Genomic DNA, 11,034 nt, shown 5'->3' with positions numbered 1-11,034 from the left:
TTTTTTTTCTTTGAGGAAATTACTTATCTTGGTTATATTGTAAGTGGCAAGGGAATTCGCCCGAGTACCAACAACATCGACGCGATCCTAAATTATCCGACACCGCGTAGTATCAAAGATGTACAGCGTTTTATAGGCTTGGCTAGCTATTTTAGGCGATTCGTAAAAAATTTCTCGATAATAGCGAAACCACTTTATAACCTATTAAGAAAGAATGCCGAGTTTCATTTTGGATCTAACGAGCTACGGGCGTTCGAAACTCTAAAGACTTTATTAGCCAGTCGACCGGTTTTGGCTTTGTACTCGCCCAAATTAGAAACGGAATTACATTGTGACGCAAGTGCGAGCGGTTTCGGTGCAATATTGATACAAAGACAAAGTGATGGGACACGCCGACCGGTATTTTATTTTAGTCGTAAGACAACAGCTGTGGAAGCGAAATATCACAGCTTCGAGCTTGAGTGTTTGTCCGTAATTTATGCCATTAAGAGGTTCCATGTATATTTATTCGGAATACCTTTCAAAATTCTAACCGATTGCGACAGTTTTAGACTGACTTTGAGTAAACAGACAATTAACCCACGCATCGCGCGGTGGGCAATGTATTTGCAGGAGTACGATTATACAATTGAACATAGGCCGGGAACGAAGATGTCTCACGTCGACGCGCTGAGTCGGTGTCACGGTGTGCTCGTGCTGGAGGCTAATACATTCGATCAAGTGCTATCCATTCAGCAAGATAAAGACAAAGAGATTTGCAAAATTCGGGAGAAACTAGAGACTACCGAAGATAAATTTTTCGAGCTACGCAACGGCTTAGTTTATCGCAAGGTCGGGAAAAAATTGCTATTCTATGTGCCGGCTTGCATGGAAGGCAATGTTATACGAACGTGTCATGACGACATCGGGCACGTCGGAATCAATAAAGTAATCGAAAACATCAGTCGAGTGTATTGGTTTCCATACATGCGAGATAAGGTAGAACGACACATATCGAATTGTTTGAAGTGCATTGAGTTCTCTGTTGCGAGCGGGAAGAGAGAAGGATTTTTGCATAGCATACCTAAAGATGATCTTCCGTTTCAAACTATACACGTTGATCATTACGGTCCACTTGAGCGCGCCGGCTATGGCTTCAAGCATATTTTGTGTGTCGTTGATGCATTTACAAAATTTATTAGACTATATCCTTGTAAGTCGGTGACGACAGCGGAAGTCATTAAACATTTACAGGATTATTTTAGAGCATATGGTAGACCAAAGCGATTAATAAGCGATAGGGGGACTTGCTATACGTCAGCACATTTCGCCGAATTTTTGAAAGAAAATTCAATTAAACATGTTTTGATCGCGGTAGGCACTCCACGCGCAAACGGGCAGGTTGAACGTTTCAATCGTACCATCGCTCCGATGTTAGCGAAATTAACGGAGGATCCTTGTAAGTGGGATAGAGTTCTCGAATCTGTGGAATACGCGTTGAATAATACAATCTCCAGATCGACGCAAAATACGCCTAGTCGATTGCTGTTTGGCGTGAATCAGCAAGGCAAAGTTAACGATACAATGCGCGTAATTTTGGAAACCGATGAAAATAATGTTCGGGATCTCAATTCCACCCGTGAAATAGCCTCCGGAAAAATTGCGCAGGTGCAGAATCAAAATAAGCGATCCTATGATGCGAAGCGAAGACCAGCTTCAACATACAATGTGGGCGACTACGTAATGATTCGAAATTACGACACGACTCCGGGCGTTAACAAAAAATTGATACCAAAATATAAAGGGCCGTATATAGTTAAAAAGATTTTAGATTTTGATCGTTGCGTTGTAACTGACATCGAAGGGTTTCAGGTTACTCAAATTCCATATAATGGCGTAATAAGCATAGATCAAATGAAACCATGGATCTCAGATCAACAAAAGTGATTGACTCCATTAAACTGCGTTAATAAAAATTACGAGCGCTGATTGTAGCGAATAAATGACATGTAATGTAAGGCGCAAATAAATGTAAATTTTGTATGATTTGTATGACCGGGACGGCCCATACCGTCAGGAAGGCCGAGCTGTAGAGGAATGTGTATCACGATTGACATTCGTGCTCATCACGAATGTCACTCGTGCCTGGTATCCGGCCACTTCGACCGTGTTTGCCTGTTTTTCGGAATCGAGCGGCACGGTCGTCCGATTCTGTGCGGTGAGCCGACAGTCGTTCCCTACCCGCGCTGCTAATCGGCAGTATTCGAAATAAAGTTATTAAGATACATCGGTGGCTTATTTATCCTACGTACCCTACACGTTAGAGATAATACAACTTGAATTTTGTTTGTTTAATTTGATACAATAGTTTTCTTCGGGATATAATAATTACAAAATAATTTTCCGTGATATATACAGGGTGTCTCATACTTAATGGTACAGCGCTTGTGGGGAGGTAGTGTGGACAAAACTAAACAAAAAAGTCCTCTACCATTTTGCGATCTTTGCAATAGTTTTCGAGATATTAATATATAAAGCTCGTCGAATCTGAACGCGCGGCGAGATACCCCCGCCCGCCGCGGACCACAGGCACCGTCCCCGCGCGCCTAGTGGGCGGCGCGTGGTGGGGGTAATCCATTGCCGTGCGCTAGACAATTAGTTACCTCCACCACGCGCCGCCAACTAGGCGCACAGGTGAGGGAGGTGACCGCGGTCCGCGGCGGACGGGGGTATCTCGCCGCGCATTCAGATTCGACGAGCTTTATATATTAATATCTCGAAAACTATTGCGAAGATCGCAAAATGGTAGAGGATTTTTTTGTTCAGTTTTGTCCACACTACCTCCCCACAAGCTGTACCATTGAGTATGAGACACCCTGTATATACAATAACATGTATTTTTTAAATTCATACTTATCAATATAAATTTATACTTTTTAAAATAAAATTATGATTTTTATATGTTCTTTTAGTTTCCTTACTGTTGCATGCGAACATATTAAGGAAAATCCACAAAAAAGATTTCCGTAGGATTTAAGGAACATGTTATCTAATATTGACATTTATTTTGAATAAAGAAATAAAGTTTAAAAGTAATTTAACTGTATAGGTTCTTTTAAAAAATTCTGTAATATACAATATCTTTAGAATTAAAAAAATATTTTATTCTTTTCAGCCATTAAATTAAATCCGCTATTTTAAATTTTTGTTTTAATCTTATTTTTATCTTGAGCGTCTCCAAAAACATTAAAAAATAATTTAACTGTATGTTTTTTTTCTTATAAAGATAAATGTGATAGGATTAGTAAATTTTTTATCGGCAGGATCATAATATAGCATTACAAAATAATATAGCATATCATAATATAGCAGTACAAAAATACTCACTAATAACAGATGATCCATTTAAGTTCTGGGTTTCCGAATTAAAAGTACCTCCGCACAATCGATCGACGCACGTTAGCAGCGTTGAGGGTAATCGACCTAGGTTTGTGGCGCACGGTATCGATAGCCAATCGGTCATACAGGACGTTCCTGTCATTGACACAATTTGCGTAGCCTGCGTATTTCCCGTTAGTGTGAATGCGTTGCTACGCATTATTTGACCCGCTGCACCTAATGTGGTAGGTATCATCATTCCTTGAGCTGTAAACGAATTATATATTGTTAATGTTAAAGATACATACAAATGAAGCAAAACTATTATATAAGTTGTTGGAGAATTATTTTTCTTTTATCACTTAATTACAGAATTGGCAAAGTTACTTTAAAAAAGTAACTCGTTATCGTTACCGTTACTCAAAAACTAACGAGTTGTTACTCTTTTAATTATTTTTTTCTTGATATTAATAGAATATTAATTATGTAAAAATTTTTGTAGTAAATATAGATAGAAAATATTATAAAATTCTATCTTCTAGTAAAGGAATAATGCTCAAAGTCTGATGTATATTAATTATATACATGTATACATATACATATATAATATATATGTATATGTGTACATATAATTAACAAATATGTATACATATATAATTAATATATGAAGGACTCTGATTGAGGCTTAGCCAATGGTGCATTCAGATTCCCATCCAAATGTTACTAAGCTATTTTAATCTTGTTTAACATTTGATGAATAACAAGGACTTGAGCAATTGTTTAACATTCGATGAGTATAACAAGAATACCTAAACAAAATGATCTGAGCAGTACTCGAGTGGAAATTCGAATGCATCTATACGCTAGAAATAAAGTAACGACAAAAGTAACTTTAATCAAATTATTACTGTTACTTAAAAAAAATGTAACTGCGTTACTATTAACGTTACTCATAAGCAAATGTAACGTCGTTACCTATTCGTTGAAAAAAAGTAATTGTATTAACGGTAACGACGTTACAAATAACGCGTTACTTACCAAACTTGCTTAATTATTTATACTTTTATATTTTATTTTTAATATATTTGAGATCCTGATATATATTTTCTTTATCCACACACAAAATGTGTCCACACATACATATATATTACATTTATTATTATTATTATTATTATTATTATTATTATTATTATATATTTCTTTTGTACCATCATCAGGACACGCCATGTACTGGATTCCGCAAAAGTTTCTCTCCATTCTGATGCATATACTGTAATCTTGATTCGACAATTGTAGCCCAATTGTGGGATCGTAATTGAAAGACTTTATTTGGCCGGAGACTCCGGTGAAATATTGAAGGCAGCCCTCTTCGGCTCGATATATCGTACTGCATCGTATCTGCGAGACTCGAACCTTCCACGATCGTGGATAAGAGTTGCCGCTCGTAACGAAGGTCAAAGTAACTGGATTGGTTTGCCCGACTCCCGTGTCTATGTACACTGTAAAAAATATTTATCTTGTAAAAATTATAGATAATTGAATTGCAACTTAAACAACACTTAGCAAAAAATGCGAACGAAGGTAAAAAATAAGAGCGAAAATAATTTTATATTTAGTTATCTATACATAATAAATCTATACATAATTTTTAAGAGTTCAATTTGATAAACGAATTTACGTTTACAATTCCGTTTACTTATTAAATTGTTCTAGCTATCACACGTACGTTATAATTTTAAAAAATTTTCTATTAAAGTTGCAAAAAGAACAATTTTAATATATTTTGTATATAACTTTGATATAACGTGTTGGATAAGTTTCATTAAAATCAAAATTAAATTAGGGGAGACCGGGGTTAAAAGTAACATTTTTTCGTTTTTATAAGATAAAAAAGTCTATATTTGCTATAGATTTTAAATTTATATACACAAATAAGAAGGAGATTCAAAATTAGTTTCGCAGTAATTAAATGCCGTTAATTCAATTTCTAAAAGTGTTATTATGACCATTTGAATAGACCGAGGCGCGTTGCTACTTTTTACCCTAATGGGGTAAGAAGTAACAACGCTATGTGTTACTCATTATTGTTACTTTTTACAAGTAACAACGCTATTTATCTTATAAAAACAAAAAATGTTACTTTCAACAATGCGCGGCCTCCCCTGTTCGTTCATTGATTGATCTCCCAAGTATGTGAGTAGAAATAATTGCTAATAAAGTTTAATATTTATAAATGAGACCCAAATAATACCATTGAGAAATATTTATTTAGGTAATGCGCAGACATCTTACACACAGCGTGCACTATGTGAGCAGAGCACGACGCGATTGTTATAGCGCCAATGCAGCGGCATTAGTTATCTCGTTATCTCGATAGTTATCTCGTTCAGTATTATAGCATTATCTCTTTTTTTGACAAAGTTATAAGCTCTGTTACAACTTATCTCTATTACTTTTAACCCCGGCCTCCCCTAGTATGTAGTATGTTATTATTAAAACTTTTAGCCGTTAACTTATTGTGGAACTTATTGTGTCATTTATAAGTAGTTAAAAAATATTAAACAGCACACGAGAAACATTGTGGGAACTTTAAGGTTTGTCGTACAATACGTTGCATGCCAGTGTCGTAGGTTGCCGTATTGTCTATCACAGTTGAGTATTCTCCTCACATTTGAATGTGATTGATCAATTTTTATGACTTACAGCACTTATGACACTGATATGCGACGTATTCGAGAACGGACCTTAAAGTTCTGACAATATACCTCTAATTACAATATACCTGTGGCGATCGTGGCGCGAGGAGCAGCGCGGCAGCTTTATAAGCTAGAGATCCGGGTTCAAATCCACCCAGAATAATATAACTCTGAAATTGATTTTAATCAATTCGGAAACGATCGCCGCCTCTCGGAAGGCAATGGCAAACCACTGAGAGTATCTTTGTCAAAAGAACCTCTTCTTAAAAAAAAAAAAAATGGCCGTTCGGAACCGGCGTTAAAAATGTAGATCCCGTATATCTGCGTAAAAGTGTAAATAGCGCACATCGCAGAAATACGAGAAGAGGTCACTATGTTCTGTCAAGAGTAGTAGGACTATTGATTGGACAATATACCTAATTGATTGTAATAAAATTTCTTCGTGGTACATATTGTAGTCATAATATACCAAAATGCACTAAATAGTTTTTTGCAACTTTAACCGCAAATTTTTCAAAATTGTGACTTGATAAAATAATTTGATAAATGGGATCGTATTCAGCTTCTGAAAAACCTACAGAAAACGGTCTCGTTCTTATGCTTGAAAAACATTATTTCTTATATAATACACTTATATAATAATTATATAATAATTATATAATAATTATATAATAAACATAAAACACTTATATAATAATTTCGATAAAGGATAAAACATATAATGTTCTTCTCTTCCTTTCTTTTGGTACTTACTGTGATTTCCGTCATTGTTACCACATATCGTCGGCACCGGATTGCCACCGGAAACGATAAATTGGTCATAAACGCAAACGTTATTCGTTGTTTCTGGGCCCCTGATATTAAATTGTACAAAGTCTAATCTGTAATGAAAAAACGAAGCGAAGCAGAGTAAAAAATATCTTCTTATAAAATTCTTATCATTAATGTATTTTTTAAATTAAATGAATGTAAACATAAAGCAGCGCTTTTCAATCTTTTTCAATTCGCGGCACATTAAATCACGAACCAAATTTGTCGAGGTACATCATTGAGGTACACGCTTCAGCGCTTCAGCTCAAGATATTCGTAGATCTTTTATCAGCTCAACACAAATTCAGAAATAAATAATAAATTAAGTTTAAAAATTTTTATTTTTTATTGATTGTTTTAAAAATAATTTTATTGCAATGATAATATAGCTTTTGTTAAAATGAGAGTAAATGCAATATAATTTGGATAATTTTCATAGTTTCTAAATATTTTTTATTTCACGCCTTTTATTTATTTAAAAAATTTTTTTCTTTTCTTCTCTTCTCTAAAATTTTCAAAGCATAATTGGAGATTCTTTAAATTGCGCTACATCAATATGTCCACGCGGCTGATTGAAAAACTCTGTCATAATTAAAAAAAAAATGTAATTATCATCAAACTTTAAATATTTTTAGTAATGTATATCTATGTATATATATGTACCGATACTGGCATACATCTGGATCCGATTTCATCAGCGTCACTTGACACGATTCCATACCGTCGAAGGAGGACGGATAATTTGGATTGACAAAGTGTGTATTGTTATCGGCGATCATCCCGCCGCAGGACACCGTGACTATTGGAGAATAAAATAAAAATATTGAGAAAAGTTTTATTGTGAAAACGTCGAAACGTTCAATCGTTTTATTTACCTATACAACAGACCCCGTAACCATTTGCACAAACGCCGCTGGAAATCCCTCCGCGCTGCGCGCATTCCGCCGCTGCAACACACGTGCCGTTTTCTCCATTCAATCCGCCGCAGATACTGTTGTCGAACTTCACCAGCGTGAACAGCGAAAAGACTATATGCACATGTACGTAATAATTGTATAGTATATTTTTCTTTTTACATATTTTATTGAGTATATGTAAAAAGTTTTATATATGTTATTGAATACACAGCTCAACAAAAAAAAATCTACAAAAAAAATTAGAAAAGAGGATAATTGTTTTTTTTATAAATTTCCTAATACTGAATGCAGTTCCCTCCAAAATAGTTATACTTAGAATTTTCAAAACTTATAAATTATATACTTATAATATGCGTGATTTGTTATATGTTAAAACAATTTTATTCAAAATTAGATCATACTGTTAAAACTTTTAGTTCGCAAGAGAATTTTATTGTAAAGATTTTTATAATAATAAACAAAAAATAAAAATAATAAAATTGTTATGATTTAATTTTAAGTTCAGTATATAAAAAATTATAAGTAAAAGAAGAATTATGGATAACAAATAAAATAAATAAAAGAATTGATAAAAAAAACAAATAAAATGTTTCACATTTCATTCTTATGTTTATTTAAACTTAGGGATTTTTCAAGCAGACATAGAAAAAAAGATGATCACTAACAGCAGTATAATTGAAAATAATCTTCTTAATTGAATAATAACAATGAAACAAATAATATTTTATTAAAACAAAAACATATATATTTCATTAATATAATACTATTATTAAATTATTTCCAATTAGATTGTTGTTAACATCTAATGCTGTTAATATATCATTTTTTTGCACAAATTAAATCTGTAAAAATTAATCAATATGACAGATATCAATATAAAAATTTATAATACAATTCTCAGGTTACTGGATATAAATTCCCTGTTTAAATTTAATAAACACAATATTTGATTAAATATTTAATGAGTGAGGGAGCGGCGTTTTTCGCTTAGAATTATTCGTAATTCTAATGTACAATTTTATAATAGTATAACAGATTTTAATAAAAATATAAAATCTTAATATCATTTAATTTTTTTGAAAGTTTGGTTGCAAATTTTAACAAACTGCTTAATTTCAAGAGCAGTAAAACTTTTTCTGTATTTAGCATACTAAATTACGTTAAATCTTTTTCTACACTTTTAATATACATTTTTAAAAATTTTGATACGAAACAAATTTATATTGAATATTCTTAAAGAATGATTTTTCTTTCTTTTTGATTTTCTTTTTCTTTAGCTGTGATATTTATTAAGATTTATTACGATCCCACTCACGTCTTTTCTCCCTGGCAACTTGAGTGCGATTATTGTTTGGAAATTTTGATGATTCCCAATTACGTTTTCCTGCGGTGGAAAAGAAATCAGATCCGTTATCATTAATTTGCCACAATCGTCGTCTATCTGCAATTCTGTGCCTGCCGCGATTGTTCCAGGCGTCGACGTAAATGCGAAACACAATGCAGCACATCAAAAGCACGATCAATGACAGATGTTTGGTCATCTTGTAGGATTTCCAACGCGTTTCTGTACGTTGAAGAGAGACGGCGTTAAAGAAATTTCGATATCGCTATATTGCCGCGAATAAAATATCCGCTAAACTTTATTAAACTTTTATTATATAGACTTCTTCGGAAAGTCGAGATGTCACAACAGTTCTTGAAGGCGGACCACGCATTTCACTTAATGGGACGTCAACTAACTTCTACCAGAGTCCAGGGTGTTAAGTTTCTAATATACCCATAAACACTGTTTGCACGGTCTATATATCATGCAAACTGTAATATCCGCGAGTGTCAAGCCGAGTGCCCACCTACACACAAGAATTTCAGAGAAAGTCGAGAAATTTAATTGATGTGCCGAATAACGGGCATTGTTTTTGTCCCCTGAATCGCGTTAAGTACTTCACTTTCTCGCCGCTTAAATCGATTATAATTGCCGTCGTTGAATAAGGAGTAACTGCCCTGCGCGAGACACGATTGTGAACAAAGTTCGCTCGTGTAAATTATTTCGTCATGTATGCATATTTTGATCGCAAAATGAAGAATAATAGAGAAAAAGGAGGAACTTGAGAATCGTAAGATGTATATTTTGAAACGAGAAAGCTGCTGCTCTCTAAATTGCTCCACGCGTGACGTTTTCCATTATCACGGCGTGTAAGTTCCGAGATACGCGCGACAGATAGGACAATAGTGGTCCGTATTGTTGCAAGAATCCATGCAGTATGGTATCATGCAGCATGGCCAGCACCTGCGGCAAAAGCATACAGAAATTACAATAAGACAACTTTCGATATCATGGTGACGTCGGTTGAAACTCCGATTAATTTAATTTAAACGATTAATTAAGTTAATTATAAAACAAAATCTGTGTATTATTTTAATATAGATAGATTTACTAATTTCTTATTATTTGATATACCTATGAAAAAAAATTGGAATAAGGACAACAAATTGTACAGTTAAAAATTTTGCTGTGAACAATTCTGTAGGTTGAATTAATCTTCGAATAAATTAATCGGAATTTGAAAAGAGGTAATCATCAAACTGTAAAATAATTTTGTTTTTGGAGTACTAGTAGGGGAGACCGGGGCTGATTGATACATGGGGCACGTTGATACATTCAAAATTGCTACAAAATGACAAACGGTAATATTATATAAAAAATATAGTGTTTCCGCAAAAATATTGCAGTCATGCTGCAATTAGATATTTTGGACTGAATAGCATATTTTCAGAAATAAAAAATAATTTCACCATTTTGTCTTTCCGTTTCAAAGCGTATACACATTGTGATTAAGACGATTTGAGAGTTTTAACATTTTACACAAATTCGAATATTTATGATTTCTGGATATTCAAAAAACATGCATCTTGTTATAAATTACACGATTTCTATTACCAACGGACTGAGGACAATGCTTTCCAGAAGATTTAGATGACAAAACAAGAACATTCGCGAAACATTGGAATAGCATATATAAGTTGCGAGCGTATGCGTTGACGGATAATGTAAGTCTTATATTGAAATTGTTATATTGAATTGTTATGTTCCCACTGAAGATGACCACTATGTAAAAGGGTCGAAACGTCTGTACACTAGTTATTTATATATATTAAACAGATTATTTATCATCGAAACAAATATCGATTATTAGCACATACACCCAGCTTGGCTCAACAGCTCCTTTATTGTACTAATTTGAATACGAGCCTCA

The 11,034-nt window shown here is 33.8% G+C and overlaps 2 protein-coding genes across 8 annotated transcripts in view; both read right to left on the bottom strand.

The window, feature by feature from the left end:
- The window catches only part of LOC105458022, a 53,522-nt gene extending 43,991 nt beyond the window's left edge, over nucleotides 1-9,531 (bottom strand). Inside the window, exons 1-7 of one of the 3 annotated variants that reach the window (XM_011703054.1) lie at nucleotides 9,445-9,531; nucleotides 9,096-9,344; nucleotides 7,739-7,891; nucleotides 7,527-7,662; nucleotides 6,807-6,934; nucleotides 4,566-4,856; nucleotides 3,367-3,624 (exon numbers count right to left, since the gene is read on the bottom strand). In XM_011703054.1, coding sequence (XP_011701356.1) covers nucleotides 3,367-3,624; nucleotides 4,566-4,856; nucleotides 6,807-6,934; nucleotides 7,527-7,662; nucleotides 7,739-7,891; nucleotides 9,096-9,321 — 1,192 coding nt within the window. In that variant the 5' untranslated portion in view covers nucleotides 9,322-9,344; nucleotides 9,445-9,531. Of the gene's footprint in view, nucleotides 1-3,366; nucleotides 3,625-4,565; nucleotides 4,857-6,806; nucleotides 6,935-7,526; nucleotides 7,663-7,738; nucleotides 7,892-9,095; nucleotides 9,345-9,419 lie in introns of all 3 variants that reach the window. The other 2 variants (XM_011703045.1, XM_011703038.1) reach the window with 2 other exon arrangements.
- A 412-nt stretch (nucleotides 9,532-9,943) lies between these two features.
- Nucleotides 9,944-11,034, bottom strand: part of LOC105458037 (lipopolysaccharide-induced tumor necrosis factor-alpha factor homolog) — a 9,723-nt gene continuing 8,632 nt past the window's right edge. For all 5 annotated transcript variants that reach the window (XM_011703078.1, XM_011703084.1, XM_011703069.1 and 2 more), the window contains one exon: nucleotides 9,944-10,067. In XM_011703078.1, the coding sequence (XP_011701380.1) occupies nucleotides 9,965-10,067 (103 nt within the window). In that variant the 3' untranslated portion in view covers nucleotides 9,944-9,964. The remainder of the gene's footprint in view (nucleotides 10,068-11,034) is intronic.

This window comes from Wasmannia auropunctata, unplaced genomic scaffold (genome assembly GCF_000956235.1).
Source record: "Wasmannia auropunctata unplaced genomic scaffold, wasmannia.A_1.0 LD336101.1, whole genome shotgun sequence".
Taxonomy (NCBI): domain Eukaryota; kingdom Metazoa; phylum Arthropoda; class Insecta; order Hymenoptera; family Formicidae; genus Wasmannia; species Wasmannia auropunctata.
The sequence above is the reverse complement of the archived record's forward strand: the minus strand, read 5'-3'. Positions and strand labels throughout refer to the sequence as shown.